This window comes from Podarcis vaucheri (genome assembly GCF_965113315.1).
Source record: "Podarcis vaucheri genome assembly, chromosome: 7".
Lineage (NCBI taxonomy): Eukaryota > Metazoa > Chordata > Lepidosauria > Squamata > Lacertidae > Podarcis > Podarcis vaucheri.
This window is the reverse complement of record NC_138765.1, coordinates 75,099,930-75,122,153: the sequence shown is the minus strand read 5'-3', so window position 1 is coordinate 75,122,153 and position 22,224 is coordinate 75,099,930. Positions and strand designations below refer to the sequence as shown.

Sequence of the window (22,224 nt, the reverse complement as noted above, 5' to 3'; positions counted from 1 at the left end):
CTGCAGCGCGATTTCTGTTCTCATCCTGAAGCAAAGTTCTTAACCGGAGGTACTATTTCTGGGTTAGCAGAGTCTGTAACCTGAAGCGTCTGTAACCTGAGGTACCACTGTAAGGCCAGTGAAGGTTCTGTCCTGGATAATGCTCTGAGAGGTAGAGAGGCTTGGAGGATTTTGGCTGCTAGCCTGGGGCTCCCCACTCCTGACCTAAGCTGACTGGCCACACTCTTTCCCATCGTTTCCAGTTCTGTCTATAGATGCCAGGAATAATCTGGAGTTTTCTGGGCACAAAGCATGTGCTCTTCCGCCGAGCTTAGAGCCCCCTCCTTACAAATGTAGCAGCGCTCATTCTCTTTCGCCGCTTCATAATCCTTTCGCTTCTCTTTTGCAACAGGCTGCGGAGGTAAAAATGAAAGCGAGGAAACGACAGAGCGATGTAAGAAGAACCCCGCTGGATCAGAACAAAGGCCCATCTAAGTCCAGCATCCTGTTCTCACAGCAGCCAGTCGGATGCCCACAATGGGAAGCCTGCGAGCATCAATGGGCAAAGAGATCACATCCAGTTTGCCTCTCCTGTTTTCTCTAAATGTCCTGCAGATTTACAGACTCACAGAAGTCTCTGACTTCAGTCAAACTGACTGATTCACTGAGCAAGGCAGGAGAAAAGAAGCAAAGGGGAGGATAATTTATATATAGGGCCAGTGCTTTTTTTCTTAAAAAAATATATTTAGGGGTACTCTCATTTTGACTCAAGGAAATCACTGTTTTATAGTTCAAATCAGGGAAAATAAATACAATAAATGGACAAAAATACAAAGATTCACAAACTATTTAGGGGTATGTGTACCCCTGGTCCCCCCAGAAAAAAGCTATGTGCAGTGGTACCTCGGGTTAAGAACTTAATTTGTTCTGGAGGTCGGTTCTTAACCTGAAACTGTTCTTAACCTGAGGTACCACTTTAGGTAATGGGGCCTCCCACTGCTGCTGCGCGATTTCTGTTCTCATCCTGAAGCAAAGTTCTTAACCCGAGGTACTATTTCTGGGTTAGCGGAGTCTGTAACCTGAAGCGTCTGTAACCTGAAGCGTCTGTAACCCAAGGTTCCACTGTATAGGACCATGACAGTATCTCACCCAGACACAATCCATACTACCTGAGGATGTTGCTCTGTCAAAAGGCTCTGAAGACTCTGCCCCAAACTTCGCTCAGTTTTCCAGTTTCGCTCAGTTTTCCAGTTTTCCATTCTGAAGTTGCTCTCTCGACACCTCTACAACAGTTTGCAAAAATTATTATTTTTGAAGTCCCCATGAAAACTCACCAGCACTTTTAAGATAGATTTCCCCCATAATATAAACATTTTGGGATGCAATTTTGCCTAAAGTGCACATTTTTGCAAAGTGATTTCCAATCAGCAGTGCCCACTCAATTGCTTTGATAGGCAGAACTGGCGCTCCTGCAGCTGCCACGTAATACCCGTTCCACATCTGTAAGAACTCAATCATTTAGTGTGGCAGCATCTACTCTTTGGAACTCCCTGACCATTGAGATCAAGCAGGAGCCTTCTCTGTACTCTTTTCAGAGCCTGCTAAAATCATTCCTGCTTAGAAAATCCTACCCAGATGCTTTGAAAGTTGAGGCAATTTTAACCTGCTTTAGTATTTTAATTTTTCTATATTTTAAAATGTACTTGATTTTACTGTCTTATCTTTTGCAAACCACTTTAAGGTTGTTGTTGTTTACAATAAAGTGATGTATGAATTTTATGAAAAATTAAATATAATATAATGCACTTTTGTAGGTTGTTTTCAGCAACATATGCATTTGTATGCACACATTAACCTAGAATTGTTTTTATATTCCTCACTGGGCTGTAGAACTACATTGAAAATTCAGAGAAGTGTGAATTTTAAAAGATGGCTGAGTTCAGTTCGCAACCTGAAGACCGCAAGTCTGGTAGGTTTGCCTTTAATATGTAGGTTTGCCTTTAATACGTAGGTTTGCCTTTAATACGTAGGATTGCCTTTAATATGTAGGTTTGCCTTTAAATCAAATTTCTCCAAGGCCTCCAGAACTGAGTAGGGCACATTTAAGAACCAATAGCCTTTCGGGTGGTGCTGTGGTCTAAACCATTGAGCCTCTTGGGCTTGCCAATCAGAAGGTAGGCGGTTTGAATTCCCATGACAGAGTGAGCTCCCATTGCTCTGTCCCAGCTCCTGCCAACCTAGCAGTTTGAAAGCACGCCCCAAAGTGCAAGTAGATAAATAGGTACCGTTCCGGTGGGAAGGTAAATGGCGTTTCCATGCACTGCTCTGGTTTCAGTATTCCATTGCACCAGAAGCGGCTTAGTCATGTTGGCCACGTGACCCAGAAAAACTGTCTGTGGACAAACGCCGGCTCCCTTGGCCTGTAAAGTGAGATGAGTGCTGCAACTGGAGGTGCAGCTAGAAACCCTGACCTCCCTGCAGCCTGTTTACTGCCTCAGTCGTTTTCGAACCTTTGCTGAAGCAACATCTTAAGTCTGCTGCTCTTGGCTGCCTCCCTCCAGCCCAACTCCTGTACTGCCCTGCATGGAGCTGTCCATGGTCCTAAGTGGTCTCCAGAACTTTGCTGAAGCAACATATTCTACCTGCTGCTCTCGGATGCCTCCCTCCAGCATGATTCCTGCATATGGAGCTGTCTGTGGTCCTGTTCCCTCGCCTGAACTCTTTCTTCACCATCCTAGGCTTCCGTAAGCCCTCTGCCAAGAACAGGATAACAACACAGGATGTTCACATGAATGCTCTAATGTGTTGAAAGAATTTGTGAGGGGGTTATGGGGCTGAACTACGTAACTGCCCTCGCCCAGTAAAGAAAAAGGGAACCAAAATGACCAGGGAGCAACTCCCCTAGAAGGAAAAGCTTCAGTTGGTTTTTGTTGTTGCTGTTCATTTAGTTTAGAATGGGGTGCCCTACAGATATTGTTAGATTACAGCTCCCATCCTCCCTGACCATTGGCTATGCTGGCTGGGGCTGATAGGAGTTGGAGGTCATCAATGACTGGGGGGCACCACGTTGGCTATCCTTAATTTAGATCACAGAGTCATCCAATGAAACCATTTGGTGGAAGATTCGGGGCAGAAAAGGGAAAGGACTTATTCATACAGCATGGAGTTAAACTCTGGGATTCGCTACCATGAGATGGGGTACACGGGTTTCGTACACACAGGGGAACTTGCTTTTTACAGTGTATGTGGTTTCCCCTTTTCTCCTCACAACAACCCTAAAATGTAGGGTAGGCACTGAGAGAGCGAGACTGGCCTCAGATTAACCAGTAAGGGATAGGGCCAAATGCAACCAAGAGGATTCAATTGTCTCCCCCACCCCATTATTTTATGTGTTTAATTAGGGTTTAAAATCCAGGGCTAGATCTGGGACAGTTGTCCTGGCAGGGGCTGGCTGCAAACACTCTGGCGGGGATCTGCCCTCCTCCTCTCCCAATTAACCTCCATCTCCAGGGCCTGCCTCCATGACATCACCAGGGGCCACCCCTAGGTTTCAGGCTGGGCTCTGAAACTTCAAGGCCCAAGATGCTCCTCACCTCACAAGCCTAGCTGCACATTCCAAGACAGTGTAATCCTCACACTGGTTTAATGGCAAGCCAGTGATGTGGGAGAACTTCCTCCAATGTTCACCCATCCAAGAAGTAGCGAGATAAAGTGTGACATCCCCAGCTGCCATCCACAAATCCAAGGCCTCATTTGTTCCGAACAATTTGCAAGATTCCTGGATCTTCTTCCAGGCTCTGCTCAATAAAGCAAAAAAACAAAACAAAACCTTATTCCAGCACGTTCAAATTCCAAATCATATAGACTCTTTGGAAGTTCTGGAAGCTGTTTTGCTCTGCAGACGCAGCCTAAACTTGGCACAGAGAGGCCTCCTCTGATTTGGGGGTTTGTTTTCTTCATAGGTCTTTCCCCCCCCCTTCTTCCTCCTTTGTACAAAAAGCCCATGGTGTCCTTTCCAGCTCGGAATGAAATCATGTGTCGCTTGCTTGCCTGCCTTCAAGACAAGCCAAGAAAGCATCTGTGTCTGGAGGGGATCGTAAATATCGCTGGGCACGTCCCTCCCTGCTTTTGCCAAGCTCCTCTTTCTCTCAAAAGGACACAGATGCCATCCATAAATGCACATAAATTGCTACTGGTGGCGGCCAGCCAACCTTGCTGCTGGAAAGAGACAATGGGGATGTTCTGGCATAAAAGGAACAATCTACACGCACAGGCCCCCAACAGCGGCAGACACTCTCCAAGTGCTGCGGTGGTGGGGGTTTCAGCAGAGATGAAATACTCCACAGTACTCCATTGTGAACCAAGCAGGGACAGAGGGGGAAAAACCAGTTTAGTTCACATTTAAGGGTGCACCGAACCTAATTTGCCGAACCTCCAATTGTCCCCATTTTCCATGTGCAGTTCCGGATTTGCAGAAGCCATCCTGGTTTCTGATTTGGTCCTGGAATGTCCCGCTTTTCCTTAGGACGTCCCTATTTTCATCGGAGAAATGTTGGTGGGTATGGAGTTATGCGACCCCCTGAGCCAAGGAGATAAGTACAGTGGTACCTCTGGCTGCAAATGGGATCCATTCCGGAGCCCCGTTCACATCCTGAAGCAAACACAATCCATGACTGCACGTCTGTGCGTGCGCGGGTTGCTTTTCACCGCTTCTGCGCATGCGTGTGACATCATTTTGAGCGTCTGCGCATGTGCTAGCGGTGAAACCTGGAAGTAACGCATTCTGTTACTTCCGGGTCGCTGCGGAGCGCAACCCGAAAACACTCAACCCGAAACTACTTCAACCCGAGGTATGACTGTAACTATACAACCTTTAGATGACATCTGGAGGCAGCCATGTATAGGGAAGTTTTTAATGTTTTACAGTGGTACCTTGGTTTAATAACAGCTTAGTTTATGAACAACTTGGATGACGAATGCTGCCAACCCGGAAGTAGGCATTTTGGTTTGTGAACTTTGCCTTGGAAGCAGAACATGTTTGGCTTCCTGTTGAGTGTGTTCCATTTGTAAATTGAGTCCCCCGCTGCTGTGGGAAAGCACGCCTTGGTTTAAGGTCGCTTTGGTTTAAGAACGGACTTCTGAAACTGATTAAGTTCATAAACTAAGGTAACACTGCATTATGTTTTTATATATGTTGGGTGCCACTCAGAGTGGCTGGGGCAACCCTATCAGATGGGCAGGGTAGAAATAATAAAATCATTATCATGGAATAGGACATCCCTATTTTCACTGGAGTAATGTTGGAGGGTATGAATTTGCAGCTCCAGAAACAAAGGCAGGTCCTGTGGAAATAAAATAAAAAACCAACCATGCACAGATTCACCTTAGCTCTTTACTCAGGTACCTGAGAGAGTGGTTTCCAACCCCATGGGAGTCACGGAGTCCTCAGCACGTGTAAAACGCAAGGAAGATTTTGCAGATTGTTTGACACGTGAGGTTTGACTTTTGCTTCCCCAAATTGTGCTGGAAAAGCACAAAGCAAGTTTCAACTCGCTTTCAACCTTTCCTTTAAAAAACTGTTTGCTCTGCATAGCAATAGCCTTCCTGTTCCAGGCAGTTTGCGGTTACACATGTAAGAACATTCTCCGCGATATTTGTTCCTTTCACAGCTAAGTGGTCAACTTCACCTTTTGTACCAGATCACACTGCTTCACATTTTAACTCCCTGTTTTAACTGGTTCAGTATCTTGAAATCCTCAATCCTAAACCAAATTGATTGATTTCCCTGACATAAGTTTTCAGTGTTCCACCTCCAGTCAGGAAGCTCTTTGTTCTTAAATGGTTCCTGCTCAGTTCTGGAGACCTTGGCTTCAATCAGGGCTGGGGGAGAAGTTTGATTCCATTTGCATTTTCAGGCAAACCTACCTAAATCACACTCTCTGAAATAATACATGAACGAAATGGAATATACTCGGAGTCAAGTGTGGATTTCATGCTCTTTATTCAGCTCATAGTGGTGAGGAGGAATGGAAGTTCCCCCAGAATGTCTGCTTTATATACATTATTTACACAATGGGCCCACGTGATTGGCTAATTCCGGGATTCACCTGTAGGCCAATCAGGTTGCGGATTCACTACCACCTGGAGCTGGATTAGGTGGCTCCTGTGGACCAATCAGACTGCTGCATTCTGAATCCTGTTGTTCTAGGACCAATCAGACTGCTGCCTTTTGGATCCTATTCAACTCAGTACATAACACGAAACACAGCCATTCTTTGAAATCTGCATTTCTCCAAATTTTGCAGCGCAGTTCTGCAGCCATGTGATGTGTGCAAAATTGCATATATTGGGGTAAAGAATTCTTGAAAATACATCGTTCAGTGAAAATAATGTACAAAAATGCAATATGCTGTGGGAAATGGCTTTGGGGAAAAAGGTGTATCTGTTACATTAACTGCATAAGAAAGAAACATGTATATTAGCAGTAAAATACTGGTGAATTTTCATGAGGACTTTTTTTTTAAAAAAAGTCACAAAACTAATGTGAAAAAGTGGGAAATTGAACTTAAGGTTGGAAATGTGAGAAAGTGAGAGAAAGTGAAATTGGCAGATTCAGCTGTGCCCAAAACTAACCTTACCAATGGATCTTTGGGCTGATGGATGTATAGTAAATAGATATAATCTCTAGTCTTTTCTTCACTTGAATCAGACCAATAGCATTTCTGCTACTTTCTATAATCTATCTATCTATCTATCTATCTATCTATCTATCTATCTATCTATCATCTATCCACCTAATGTCAGCCAATTAAATAATGATAGGCTGTTTGTTCATCCAACGTTCAAATTAAATGCATTTGCATATAGTCAAAGCATTAGTGTGGCTGCTCTTTTTGAGATCTGGAAGGGCCTGTGCAATCAGATGGAGGCTGTTTTGCCTAACACACCACTGGAAGGTCTGCCTGATCCAAAATTCTCCTCGAGGGATCGCTGCAGAATTGTTTCTTTGCCAGCTGTAAACATCTGTCTTAAATCTTGCACAGAGGGCAGCTGTGGAGGTCAGTCACAGCTAAACACTAAAACCCTTTGGACTTGTCAATATTGTGTCTTTTAAAGTGTTGGAGGATTAAGCTTCTCTCAGTAAGTGATTATTTTCCCTTGGCATTTTTTTTGGCTAAGATTGCAGGCCGCTGTGCTGGGATAGGGGAGAGCTTGTGGCCTTGCAGATGTGGTTGGACCACAACTCCTGTCATCCCTGAGCGTTGGCTATGCTGGCAGTGGACTGATGAGAGCTGGCGTCCAATCACATCTGCAAAGCCACAGGTCCCCCATGCCAGGGATTATCAAATTTCAGAATGTAAGAAGATTGATTCTGGACCAGAGCAGAGACCTGCCTAGTCAAGCACCCTGCTCCTCAGCCTTCATCATGTAAAGCCAGAACTGACATAAATATGCAATATTTATCATGGAAAACGAGCGAGGTCCCAACTAAAGAAGAATGGCAACTTAAGCTGATGGAGTACGCGCAGCTCGCGGACTTAACATACAGAATAAGAGGACAAGAAGAACATAACGTTTAGAGAAGATTGGAAAACGTTTATTGAATTGTGTGCGCTTGAAAACGTTGGCAGCATTAAGATGAATTCAGCAGTGTAAATAACTTTTGCTGGATGTAATAATGAAATACTGAAGGGTTCCGTTTATGTAAAATATGCAGGGATTTATGATATGCAGGATGAACCGTGGAAAGAGAGGAAGGGAAGTCATTGATATTTTTAGGATGTTTAAATGAGCATTCTAAATTGTAAAAGAGAAAATATAATAAAAATTATCTAAATGAAATAAATAAATATCCTGTATTGCTTCTCTGGTCAACAAAGCAGGGTTGTCGGCTGCTATGTTTTCAGGACCAGACTCAGCCTCCAGCAGCTACATAGGAACCCTGCAGTGGTGTGCAGTGAAATTTTTCATAGGGGAACAGTTAGGGTCAGAGGCACCAGCTTGTGAGGGCAATGGGGAGTGATGTTGTGGTGTCCTGACGTTGCATGTGTGAGCATTGTACCTTCCTCCCTAAGCCAGGCAGAAGCTGCCCAGGCTTTGGGACGGAGGCTCCAGGGGGACATTTAAGGGATTAGCCTAGTCTCCCTAGTCCACTGACCACCCGCCACTGGAACCCTGGATTGTTGATAACGCATGATTTGGGTTTGGATCTAGGTAGGTTCACACCCCTGGCTCCAACCTGACCCTAACAGAGTGAAATCTAGACCAGACTTCCTCAAACTCAACCCTCCAGATGTTTTGAGACTACAGTTCCCATCATCCCTGACCACTGGTCCGGCTAGCTAAGGATCATGGGAGTTGTAGGCCAAAAACATCTGGAGGGCCGAGTTTGAGAAAGCCTGATCTAGACAAAACAGGACCGCAGTTACCTAGGGGAAAGGCTGTAGCTCACCTGCCCTGCAGGCAGAAGGTCCCAGATCAAATCCCTGGGTTCTCCAGGTCGGGCAGAGTTGGAGGCAGGAATAGTTCTGAATACCCATTGCTGGTATTGCCACAGGAGGGGGAGAGTGCTCTTGTGCTTGAATCCTGCCTACAGGTTTCTCATGGGCATCTGGTTGGCCGCTGACAGAACAGGAGGCTGAACTAGATGGGCCATTGGCCTGATCCAGCAGGCTCTCCTTTTGGCTGGGGATACCCTCTTGGTACGAACAGCTTCTCCCTGTCAGTGTAGACAGTAGTGAACAAGATGGACCAATGGCTTGACTCAGTACAAGGCAGCAACCTGTGCTCCTATGTCTTAAGGGACAGGCTGTCGCACAGTGGTAGAGCCTCTGTTTTCCATGCAGAAAGCCCCAAGTTCAATCGCCAGATATGTCCAGAATTGCTCCCTTCTTGAACCCCTGGGTGCCATGATGCAAAATTCTGCTGAAAGTAGTGAATTCTCTGCTCACAAGATGGTGCACATTCCATCAACGGTGTCACTGAAAAAATCTCTGAACTTTTTTTACACATCACTGGGGAAGATGGGCAAACTAATGCCAGTGTACTGGAAGAAGCAAAGATCACCAGCGTCAAAGCAATGGTTCTTCAACATCAACTTCGTTGGACTGGTCATGTTGTGCGGGTGCCTGATTTGTTGTTGTTGTTTAGTTGTTTAGTCGTGTCCAACTCTTTGCAACCCCAGAGCACGCCAGGCACTCTTGTCTTCCACTGCCTCCCACAGTTTGGTCAAACTCATGCTGGTAGCTTCGAGAACACTGTCCAACCATCTTGTCGTCTGTCGTCCCCTTCTCCTTGTGCCCTCCATCTTTCCCAACACCAGGGTCTTTTCCAGGGAGTCTTCTCACAGCAACTACTCTATTCCAAACTTAAAAATGGAAAGCGTAACGCTGGTGCTCAACAAAAGAGGTTTAAAAAAACTCTCTCATGCCAGTCTAAAAAAAAAAGTAGTATAAACACCGACAACTGGGAAACACTGGCCTGCGAGTGCTCCAGTTGGAGAACAGCCTTTTCCAAAGGTGTCATGGACTTGGCGACGCTCGAACTCAGGACGAAAAAAAGAAATATGCTAAGAGGAAGACACGCTTGGCAAACCCTCACCTTGATCAACTCCTGCCTGGAAACCTATGTCCCCACTGTGGACGGACATGTGGATCCAGAACTGATCTCCACAGTTACTTACAAACTCACTGTTAAAACTGTGTTTATAGAAGACAATCTTACTTGGCTACAAGTGATTGCCAAAGAAAAAGAAGAAGCACATTTTGCGGAGCGTGTGTTTGAGTGCAAAACTGCCCACATTTCCAAGAACGTAGCCATTGCCTTCCTCTCCTTTGGAGAGAACCACCTGACACTTATTTCACCCTGCTTCTTCTCATTATCGGTCTCCTAATCTGTTCCAGCTGGTGGGGGGGCAGAGAAAAATCAGGCTGTCAACACACTACTCTTTCCTGGCCTCCTCACAAGCTTCTGTCTTGGGTTGTAAATATCCCCATCTATTTTGAAATGGAAATAAAAAGCCTTTGCATTATTAATTTTCTTCCCAAAAAAATTGTGTGAAGGGGAAGAATGCACTCCTCACAACCAACCATTCCGTAAACGAAACATCACAACTCAAATCAATGTATATATTTTTCCGTTGCTGGGCCCGGAGGGGCTTGTGGAAAAATGTGATCATTCTATATAGGCTGTGTGACTGCGCTAGACTCTCTCAGCAGGCCGCAAGGAAGAGAAGTTTGGGTGGAACTTCAAGATTTTCTCTCCATAGGCAACAAAATAAACCTTAGGTCACTTCCTAGCCTCAGGAAAACAGACAATTTGCTTGGCTGTCGCACCTTGGGAAGTCGACCTGAAATGTGGAGTCGATTTGGAAGCACATAAAAATGAATCAAGGTGGAATGGAACAATAAACACGGATCTCACCATTCAAAGCTTTCTGCAGCCAATATTTCTTTCCCCCTGCACTGAGACGTGAAAACTTGAGAACAAAGGTCCACCTACCTCTGAGTTGAGAACTGTGTGCTGGACTACAGCTAGGAAGGGGGAGACAGATTCGATTCAGCTTCCATTTAAAGGCAAACTCAAGTACCGGTAATTCACATTTTCTGAAACAATATGCAAGTAGAAATACACATTGCAAGAGGCGTGGCCTACAGGGCCTTTCGGTCTCTTCCAACCCTACATTTCTATGAAACGCAGCTATCCTTTGAAATTCACGCTTCTTCGAATTTTGCAGCCAAACAAATGGATGCAAAAATATACCAGGGTAAAATGTGCATATAAATTCATCCATTGGTGAAAATAACATAAAGGTAAAGGTAAAGGTACCCCTGCCCATACAGGCCAGTCGTGTCCGACTCTGGGGTTGTGCGCCTATCTCACTTAAGAGGCCGGGGGCCAGCGCTGTCCGGAGACACTTCCGGGTCACGTGGCCAGCGTGACGAAGCTGCTCTGGCGAGCCAGCACCAGCGCAGCACATGGAACGCCGTTTACCTTCCCGCTATAAAGCGGTACCTATTTATCTACTTGCACTTTTAAGGGTGCTTTCGAACTGCTAGGTGGGCAGGAGCTGGGACCGAAAGACAGGAGCTCACCCCGCCGCGGCGATTCGAACCGCTGACCATATGATCGGCAAGTCCTAGGCACTGAGGTTTTACCCACAGTGCCACCCGCGTCCCGAAAATAACATACAAACAGCCATTGTGTTAGGGGACGTTGCTTTGCAAAAAAATGTGTGCATTAGGGGGAAAGTGCATACAAAAAATTGTTGCTGTTGGTGGTGGTGGTGCTAGGGTGGGTAAAAATTCAGAAGAAAAGCAAATTACAGCCATGGGAAAAGGGTGGGTCCTGAAAACACCTCTCAGGTGTCAAAGGCCAGGTTAAAGAGGTGCATCTTTTTAATGAGGACTTCTTGTTGTTCCTTTGTCTTAAGGGAAGGGCTGTAGAGTGTCTGCTTTGCGTGCAGAAAGTCTCTGGTTCAATCTCCAACATCTCCAGGTAGGGCTAGGGGTGAGTCCCTGTCTGATACCCTAGAGAGCTGCTGCCAATCAATGTAGACCAGGGTTTCCCCAACCTGGGTCTCCAGCTGTTTTGGGGGTGGTTTTTTCAAAAAAAATCATTTTATAACACAAATAAAGAACACAAACAGAAAAACAAACAATACAAACAAATTCTTATCATATCCTTATTTTCCTAAACATTGTTAAGTGGGCTTCCCCAAGTCCCACCTGTCTGATTTTCATTTTACTTCATCTTTAGCAGTTTACAGTGGTACCTCAGGTTACATACACTTCCGCTAACCCAGAAATAGTGCTTCAGGTTAAGAACTTTTCTTCGGATGAGAACAGAAATCGTGCTCCAGCAGCGCTGTGGCAGTGGGAGGCCCCATAAGCTAAAGTGGTGCTTCAGGTTAAGAACAGTTTCAGGTTAAGAACAGACCTCCGGAATGAATTAAGTACTTAACCCGAGGTACCACTAAACATATATCATAGTTTCTAACCATCTTTTTTTATTATACTTAAATTAACTTCACATTTATCACTTACAAATAATATTATTTTAAAATGCACTATCTTCTGCTTCTAACCCTACAGCCTATATCCACTTCCAAAGCTATTCTAAGATTTAAATATTAACATTTTTTTTTCAAATATTCCTTAAACATCTTCCAGTCTTCTTCCACCATCTCTTCTCTCTGGTCTGCGAGTCTCCCAGTCAGTTCGGCAAGTTCCATATCGTCCATCATCTTCATCTGCCATCCTTCGATAGTTGGTAAATCTTGTTTCTTCCAATTCTTCTCTAGCAATATTCTCGCAGCTGTTGCAGCATACAGAAAAAAAGTAACATCCTTTTGGGGGATTTCACCCCCCCCCCACTATACCAAGCAAAAAAGGCTTCTGGTTTTTTTAATAAATGTGTTTTTCAACACTTTTTCCAGTTCATTATAAATCCTTTCCCAGAAGTCTTTTTACCTTGGGTAAAAAGTCCCAGAAGTCTTTTTACCTTGGGTTCACCACATTCCAGCTGGTTTTTTTGGACTACAACTCCCATCATCTCTAGCTAGCAGGGATGATGGGAATCGTAGTCCAAAAAACAGCTGGAGACCCAAGTTGGGAAAACCCTGGTGTAGACAACACTGAGCTAGATGAACCAACTGTCTAACTCAGAATAAGGCTGCTTCCTTTGCACTTGGGCAAAAAAAATGAGAGGCACAAATACAAGATGGGTGACACCTGGCTTGAGAGCAGTACATGTGAAAAGGATCTAGGAGTCTTGGTTGACCACAAACTTGACATGAGCCAACAGTGTGACGCGGCAGCTAAAAAAGCCAATGCAATTCTGGGCTGCATCAATAGGAGTATAGCATCTAGATCAAGGGAAGTAATAGTGCCACTGTATTCTGCTCTGGTCAGACCACACCTGGAGTACTGTGTCCAGTTCTGGGCACCACAATTCAAGAAGGACACTGACAAACTGGAACGTGTCCAGAGGAGGGCAACCAAAATGGTCAAAGGCCTGGAAACGATGCCTTATGAGGAACGGCTAAGGGAGCTGGGCATGTTTAGCCTGGAGAAGAGGAGGTTAAGGGGTGATATGATAGCCATGTTCAAATATATAAAAGGATGTCACATAGAGGAGGGAGAAAGGTTGTTTTCTGCTGCTTCGGAGAAGCGGACACGGAGCAATGGATCCAAACTACAAGAAAGAAGATTCCACCTAAACATTAGGAAGAACTTCCTGACAGTAAGAGCTGTTCGACAGTGGAATTTGCTGCCAAGGAGTGTGGTGGAGTCTCCTACTTTGGAGGTCTTTAAGCAGAGGCTTGACAACCATATGTCAGGAGTGCTCTGATGGTGTTTCCTGCTTGGCAGGGGGTTGGACTCGATGGCCCTTGTGGTCTCTTCCAACTCTATGATTCTATGATTCTATGATTCAATGTTCCTAGGGAAAGACTCTTCCTTATACAGTGGTACCACCTATACAGTGGTACAGACGCTTCAGGTTACAGACTCCACTAACCCAGACATAGTACCTCAGGTTAAGAACTTTGCTTCAGGATGAGAATAGAAATCATGTGGCGGCAGCGCGAGGCCCCATTAGCTAAGTGGTACCTCAGGTTAAGAACAGTTTCAGGTTAAGAATGGACCTCCAGAACGAATTAAGTTTTTAACCTGAGGTACCACTGTACCTGTCGATTCGTTCTCTCTCTGTGCTTATCCCACCTCCATCCCAGTGGCTCTAGCGTTCCTTTGTGACTCAAAAGTGGAACGTGATTTCCCTCTCTCTCTCTCTCTCTCTCTCTCTCTCTCTCTCTCTCCGCTTCCCCATTCTTCTTCCCCAGCTCCCTTGGAATGCCACGTCACTTTGGGTTTTGCCACTCGCCCTGAGTGGTTGGCATGGTGTGACAAGCTGGCTGCCCTTGGGCGTCCTCAAGTGGCTGGCACTCAGATCCAAAGCGATTTTGCGGACCCGCCACCCAGTGCCAAAGGCAAACGGGAGACAGGAGTGTGCAGGCCTCTGTTCACTTTTCTTTGCTAGGGAGTCACTCAAGGGGAAGCAGAACTGTAGAAGTGTCCACCTAAAATAACCCCCTTTTCAAAAACTATGCATCTTATTACTGCTTCCTTTACGAGGAACCAAAACCCAGGTGGGCTTTCTTAGCAATTTTACAATACAGTGGTACCTCAGGTTACATATGCTTCAGGTTACATACGCTTCAGGTTACAGACTCCGCTAACCCAGAAATAGTGCTTCAGGTTAAGAACTTTGCTTCAGGATGAGAACAGAAATTGTGCTCCGGTGGCGCGGCAGCAGCAGAAGGCCCCATTAGCTAAAGTGGTGCTTCAGGTTAAGAACAGTTTCAGGTTAAGAAAGGACCTCCGGAACAAATTAAGTACTTAACCTGAGGTACCACTGTACTTATTAACTCCTACCCTCCACCATTAAGGTCACGGAGTGGGTTGTAACTAAAGACAGGTGAATATGTCAATTTCAGCTTTTCATTTTTCCACTCTTAAGATCATAATTTTGATTTTTTTTATAAAAAGGTTCAGGAAGTCTTATGAACGTAGAAAGTTGTCTTCTACTGAGTCAGACCTTTGGACTATATACCTCAGTATTGTCTACACCAAGGCCTCATTTGTGACTAGACATTTAATGCAGTATCTTCTTCTTTCTTCTTTGGCGATCACTCATAGCTGAGTAAGATTGTCTTCCATAAACACGGTTTTAAAAGCGAGTCTGCGATTCTCCAGTGTTTGGACTTCACCCCAAGAAGCACACTCCATTGTCTTTCGATAGAAACAGGTGCCAACAATACCTCTTTAAACAGTCATGGCTTCCCCCCAGAGGATCATGGGAGCTGTCCTTTGTTAAGGGTGCTGAGGGTTGTTTGAGGACCTCCATTCCTCTTCCAAAAGTTGTGTACACACTATACATTTAAAACAAATTCTTTCCCTCGGTGAATTATGGCCACTGTAGTTTGGTTAAGTTGTTAGCAATTGCAACTCTGTGAGGGGTAAACTACAGTGCCCAGAATTCTCTGAGGGAAAGAATGTGCTTTAAAGGTAGAGTGCATAGAATTTTCAATGTGGTTTAATGATCAACCCCTCTTCCAAGGGAACTCCAGGAATTTTGGCTCTCTGAGAGTGAACAGGTAGCCTTCTAACAATTCTCAACACTCTTAACACACTACACTTCCCAAGAGCCTTTGGGGGAAGCCATGACTATTTAAAGTGGCATGATACTGCATTAAATACATAGTGCAGATGGGACCTACGCAAACCCTCCAACTGCCCCTATTTTCCAGAGACAGACCCAGATTTGCAGAAGCCATCCATCCCAATTTCTGATTTGATCCTGGAATGTCCTGCTTTTCCTTAGGACGTCCCTACTATACAACCTAGGGATGCGGGTGGCGCTATGGGTTAAACCACAGAGCCAAGGGCTTGCCGATCAGAAGGTCGGTGGTTTGAATCCCCGTGACGGGGTGAGCCCCCGTTGTTCGGTCCCTGCTCCTGCCAACCTAGCAGTTCAAAAGCATGTCAAAGTGCAAGTAGATAAATAGGTACTGCTCCAGCGGGAAGGTAAACGGCATTTCCATGCGCTGCTCTGGTTCGCCAGAAGCAGCTTAGTCATGCTGGCCACATGACCCGGAAGCTGTACGCCGGCTCCCTCGGCCAGTAAAGCAAGATGAGGGGTCCCTTTACCTTTACCTTTACTATACAACCTTTAGAAGACATCTGAAGACAGCCCTGTATAGGGAAGTTTTTTAAAAATGTATAATGTTTTATAATGTTTTTATATATAGTGGAAGCCACCCAGAGTGGCTGGGGCAACCCAGACAGATGGACGGGATAATATTACTACTACTACTACTACTACTACTACTACTAATAATAATAATAATAATTGAATAGGATATCCCTATTTTCATCGGAGAAATGTTCAGGGTTCTCTCCCAGCACTTCTTAGATACGCTGGGGGTTGAACCTGTGACCTTCTATGCACAAAACAGAAGCTCTGCCACTGAGCTACAGCCCTTCCCTTATGACATCTGAAGACAGGAAGCTGCCTTATAGCGAGTCAGAGGCTTGGTCCACCTGGCTCAGTATTGTCTGCACTGACTGGCAGTGTTTCAGGCAAGAGAGCTTTTTCTAGCTCTGCCTGGAGATCCCGGCAACTGAACTTGGGACCTTCTGCATGCAAAGCAGATGTTCAGTCACCACCGAGTGACGGCACTCCCCCCCCCCGTAAAATCAGCCATAAGGGATGTGAGGTAAAGGTAAAGGGACCCCTGACCATTAGGTCCAGTCGTGGCCAACTCTGGGGTTGTGGCGCTCATCTCGCTTTATTGGCCGAGGGAGCCGGCATACAGCTTCCGGGTCATGTGGCCAGCATGACTAAGCCGCTTCTGGCAAACCAGAGCAGCGCACGGAAATGCCGTTTACCTTCCCACTGGAGCGGTACCTATTTATCTATTTGCACTTTGATGTGCTTTCGAACTGCTAGGTTGGCAGGAGCAGGGACCGAACAATGGGAGCTCACCCCATCGCGGAGATTCGAACCTCCGACCTTCTGATCGGCAAGTCCTAGGCTCAGTGGTTTAACCCACAGCAGATGTACAACATCATTATTTGGCATGGGGGTGTCTCGGGGCATCCGCAAGCAATTAAAAATAGCTTTGGTGGACCAGCCCAAGAGTGAGATCAGAGTCAACGCTGTTTCTATGTTCTGAGGTGTCACCTTTCAAACTGGTGCCCCAGCGACTTGTGGGGGAACTTATTTCATTATTTACGGGCAGAGTTGGATTCCACGTGAAGGTGATGACAAGTGACCTGTCTGGACTTTGACACTTGTTGCCAGAAACATTGCGACCTGGTTTTCACCCTGCTGTCTCATTCCCTGGGTGATTAGTTTACAACTAGGTTGTCCATCATCAGATATATACGGACGTACGATTTATTTCGTAGTTATTTCAACAATTTATATACCAACAGAGACTCCTTCTCCTCAGAGTATTGTGAAAGAACGATGTCAATCAACATTTGATGATCTCCTTCTACCGGTCCACAACAAAAAGTGTCCTTTCATACTGCATCATGGTGTGGTACGCTGGTTTGACATCAACTGATAGGAAGTGGCTACAGAGGGTGGAGAATACAGCACAAGATATTATGGGCTGTCCCGTGAATCCACTGGATGAAATAGCGGAAGAACGTTTCCTCAGGAGAGTGAGGAAAATTCTCAGGGATGATTCACACCCTGGCCAGCACTTTCTTGATCTCCTGCCCTCAGGCAGAAGATATAGAAGCATGATTAGTCACACCAACAGGGTAAAGAACAGCTTCTATCCGTGGGCTGTTAGGCTGCTGAATGAAAAGATAACAACAGGGCAACTGACTTTCGGGTTTGGTGGGTGGGTGACAGTAAATGAGGGGAATTAAGACTAAGAGAGCTGAGTGGCAGGTGCTCGTTTAATCTCACTGTATACAAGTTGTACAAGTGACGATAAAGTATTTCAATTTCCATACTGCTTAATGCCGGCGTCCCTTGGCTCTGCATGATAAGTTAATGGGAGATACAATAAAGATGCAATCAGTTAAAATCAACCAGAAGATCAGAAAACTTGCTTTAAATGCCTGCGGAAATCAAAGGGCCCCTACAGATTGGTCCAGATTGACTAGAAGTGGGATTGCATATATATAACCAATATGCTGGGTATGTGCCTTAAAGGTAAAGGGACCCCTGACCATTAGGTCCAGTCATGAACGACTCTGGGGTTGCAGCGCTCAACTCGCTTTATTGGCCAAGGGAGCCGGCGTACAGCTTCCGGGTCATGTTGCCAGCATGACTAAGCCGCTTCTGGCGAACCAGAGAAGGAAACGCCGTTTACCTTCCCGCCGGAGCGGTACCTATCTACTTGCACTTTGACGTGCTTTCGAACTGGTAGGTTGGCAGGAGCAGGGACTGAGCAACGGGAGCTCACCCCGTCGCGGAGATTCAGACCGGCAACCTTCTGATCAGCAAGTCCTAGGCTCTGTGGTTTAACCCACAGTGCCACCCGCATCCCGGTATGTGCCTTACCCTGTTGTAAAGTGTGGAGGAGGAGAATTATGTGTGGGCCACCTTGAGTTCCTTAGAGGAGTGGTGGGAATCAAATATAAGAAATAAATACCGGTACTACATGTGAGATTCCCTATTTCTCTCTCCCCCGTTTAACCCTCTCTCGATAGAGTGCTTCCTTAAATTTGTGGACTTATTTTGGCTGGTCTGAATGAATGGGCATGTGAGTCTGAGTCACTCAGATAGTATTACTGAACTCAACATTTGACCGAGCCAGCTGCCACCCTAGGCCAACTCTGCAACCTGTGATTGACTTCGTATCATAACAACCAAAGGACAGGGCGCTTTTGAGTGCCACCGATTATTTGGTTTCCATCTTTTATGGGCTGCCTCAGACATGCCCATGAGAAGCTTGGGAAAGATTTCGGCAGCTCAATCTCTGGCACTTAGGCTGCAATGAAAACCTGCAGTTGCCAGCTTTTCCACTGGACTGAAATTGCATCTCTCCCTCTCTCCAGAGCAGGTTGCGTTGTTCTTTGTATCCTATCCAGGAATCTGGATTTGGCAACCCCTACCTGGATCAGGCCACGGATAGCTTGCAGATGGCACTGTGTGTATGCCAGTTTATTTCCAGGGACTTGCCCTGGATTGCAATCCAGTGCCTAATTTTCTAGAAATGTTCTGGTGTCAGTGTTTACTAGCAGATCCCCCGGGGACTGTGGGATGCCCACACTTCCACCCTAAAGTCCAACCCATACTTGAGGGAATTTAAACACTTAAAAAAAACCAAAACACCCTGAAACAAACCCTTTCATATTCTCAAAACCAGAAGGCTTTTAAAGGGGGAAAGTCAGTTGTTAAAATTCCCCTGGAATTTAATACCAGGAAGTTTGTGTAGACAAAAATGCCATTGGGGTGTGTGCGAAAATATGATTCGTCCGTAAGGCCTTAATATGTTTTTATGAAGGGAGGAGATAGGAAATTATGACAACGCTTTCAATGCCCAGGATGGATTTGCGTGGGCTGTGAGCAGAGTTTCTTTTAATGGGTTTTCTACTGGGGGAAAGTAACACGGAAGAACAAGCCACAGATATGGAAAGATTTCTCTCCTTTAAAAAGGAAGTCAAAGGCCTTGGGATATATTGGGAGGAAAGGCAGAAGGGAAGTGGAAGGGAGCCAGGCTTCACTCCCAGGGAGATTATCAATTTTGCCCAAAATTCTACCAACTTTTTTTCAGAAAGAGCTCTGATGCATTAAGGCAGTTGTATTGCAAGCAGAAACCCACCCTGTGTCCTCACTGTGTCACCTGATGAGTAACACTGACTTCCCTAGGTCTGAAGGCATAGGAGCTTAGCCACAGGGGAAAGTTGGCAACCTCAGGACCGTGATGACATGTGTAGTCTCTTGGGAAGTAAAACCCCACTGAAATCAGTGGGAATATACCTCCAAGAGAAGAAACACATTCTCTCTCACACACACAGGTTTCAGTTGCACCAGGTCATGTTGTAGGTTTGCCACCTTTTTTAAACCAGCCAGGTTCCTGTGTATTTTAAAGTACCTGCTAGAAGTGTAGCGGGCAGAGTAGTGCAAACAACACCAGGGAACTTCACCAGCTACTTTTTTATTTTTTTAATCCCTGTGTGTCTTAAAGGCAACAATTGCCAACTTTTTCAGTTGCTAAAGGCACCGGAGCTTTGCCAGAAGAAAAAGTTGGCAACCATTTGTGAATCTTTCTTGCAGAGGAACAACAGCTGGGTTTACAGCATTTAGCAGGTGACAAAAAAAATGTAAAGATTTTCCTAATGCAATTTAAGTACCCCCCCCCAAAAAAAAACATTAAGACAACCCCTGAAGCACAGGCATTAATTGCCTATTAATTGCCTCAAATCGAGCCGCTGCTCCAGACACAGCTACAGAATCCAGGGGGGAAGTTGGCAACTCTACTCAAAGCGCAGGAACTTTTTTTCTTTTTTCCAAGGCTAGCATCCCGAGGGACTGGCCTGACCATGCCTGCTTTTTAGCTGTCCGCAATTCCGCGGAGGCTGGCCTAACTTTTTTAAAAAAGAAAAAAAGTCAGCAGCACCCACAAGAGGGGAAGGAGGGGGGTGTTGTTCTGCAAGCCACTCCTGTCAGAAAGGATTTACGACTTGGAAAAAGAAAAGGGGAAGAGAGCGAGGGAGAGAGAGAGAGACGGAGGAAAAAACTGACTTGGATATTTCGCAAGAGAGCAGGGAGATTTGTCTTCTCTCTCTCTCTCTTTGCAAAGTCTGGGGAGGGTGGGCATCTCAGCTCAAGGCGAGAGTGGCACAGCAAGCACCAATCTGAATTCTCTCTGCGTGGTCCTCTTAACATGACTGCGCCCAGACTTCCCTTCTGTCTCTCCGGCGGCGTCAAGGTTCTGGGTTTAAGGTAGCTGCGCTCGCAGGAGTTGCTATGAGTTCCAGAGCCCTGCTCTTCCTTCTCTGGCTTCATGTTGCGCTGGGACAAACCCTCCTTCAAAGAGGTGAGTGAGTGGCTGGCTAGGAGAGCGTCTGCTTTCCTCCAGCTCTGAGTTTTGCTGCTTCTTGCCTCTGTGTGTCTTTACTTCTTTATCTTTTTTTTTTTTTTAAGAAAAAGGTGCGTTGGGTGTTCTCCAAAGTCAATACTAACTGGAGTTGCTTTCGCACACAACTGCGCTTTCTCTCCTAGGAAATGCCAGGGGAAAGAAAGGGTGCTTAACTTCTATTATTTATTTGTTTATTGCATTTATATACAGTACCCTCTTTTCCTCCAAGGAGATCAAAGTGGCATGCATGGTTCTTCCCTCCTCCTCGTTTATTTTATTTTATTTTTCAATTTTTTATACTTTTCAAGTTTATACATTTCACTAATTTTTCAATCATTTTAGCATTTCAGAACTTGACTTCCTTCCCCCTCTTTGTGTGGTTCCTTAAATTTATTTTTAATATCCTCTGCATATCCAAATTAACTCAATTTGCTCATTTATTCTTCTACTTTAAATATATACTCTTATAAAACTGCAGGTTATTACAACATGGCAGGATTATTCCCCCTCCTCATTCATTCCCCGCAACAACCCTGTGAGGGACTTTCATCTGAGAGGCAGTGACTGGCTTCCAGTGAGCTTCAGGTCTGAGTAGGGATTTGGACCCTGATCTCCCAGGTCCTGGGAATTGTAGTTCACCCCAACAGAACTGCAATTCCCAGCACCCTTAACAAACTACAGTTCCCAGAATTCTTTGGGGGGAGCCATTAACTTTCAATGTGCTGTACAGTGGTACCTCGGGTTACATACGCTTCAGGTTACATACGCTTCAGGTTACAGACTCCGCTAACCCTTCAGGTTAAGAACTTTGCTTCAGGATGAGAACAGAAATTGTGCTCATGTGGCGCGGTGGCAGCAGGAGGCCCCATTAGCTAAAGTGGTGCTTCAGGTTAAGAACAGTTTCAGGTTAAGTACGGACCTCCGGAACGAATTAAGTATTTAACCCGAGGTACCACTGTATTTGTTTATTTCATTTATATCCCATCTTTTTCTCCAAGGAGCTCAAAGTGGCATACGTAATTCTCCCCCTCCTCATTTGTCCCCCACAACAACCCTATGAGGTCAGCTGCGCTGAGAGTCTGTGATTGGCTTCCAAGATTACACACAGTGAGCTTCATGGCTTAGTGGGGGGATTTGAACCCTGGTCTCCCAGGTCCTAGTCTGACACTCTAACCAATGCACCACACTGCCTCTTCTTGAGACAGCTTCTTATTTTCCTAACGCACCCCCCCCCTCACTGCACCTATGCTCACAGTTAGGAGTGTAACGCTCTCAGAGAAACTGAGATGAAAAGATGCTGTCCGTTATTTACGCAGTGTCGGCCACATGCGCAACGTTGCAGAGAGTCACGTAGGCAAACAAACAAACAACAAATCTCTGCCCCAGTGAACTTACAATCTCTGCTTCCTTGGTTCCCACCACCAGAGGAATGCAGGACAATGCAGTGACGTGTATTTTACAACTTTGTTTTGGTGAGTGATCGTTAAGAGGGTTGTGTCTTGATGGGAGACTCAAGGATGCTTCCAGAGACTTGATGCTATTTTGCAGGTGTGATTTCATCACGTCTCGGGAAATTTAGGCTGTGCCATGAAAGTTGCTTTGGTATTTCCCCACCAAAACTGAATTTATTTTTTTGC

General features: G+C 45.5%; 2 protein-coding genes across 2 annotated transcripts in view; both read left to right on the top strand.

The window, feature by feature from the left end:
* The window catches only part of TMEM278 (transmembrane protein 278), a 109,371-nt gene extending 108,180 nt beyond the window's left edge, over positions 1-1,191 (top strand). The window contains exon 2 of the mRNA XM_082230676.1: positions 392-1,191. Coding sequence (XP_082086802.1) covers positions 392-583 — 192 coding nt within the window. The 3' untranslated portion in view covers positions 584-1,191. The remainder of the gene's footprint in view (positions 1-391) is intronic.
* An 18,957-nt stretch (positions 1,192-20,148) lies between these two features.
* Positions 20,149-22,224, top strand: part of VWA1 (von Willebrand factor A domain containing 1) — a 37,892-nt gene continuing 35,816 nt past the window's right edge. The window contains exon 1 of the mRNA XM_082230188.1: positions 20,149-20,545. Within this exon, the coding sequence (XP_082086314.1) occupies positions 20,476-20,545 (70 nt within the window). The 5' untranslated portion in view covers positions 20,149-20,475. The remainder of the gene's footprint in view (positions 20,546-22,224) is intronic.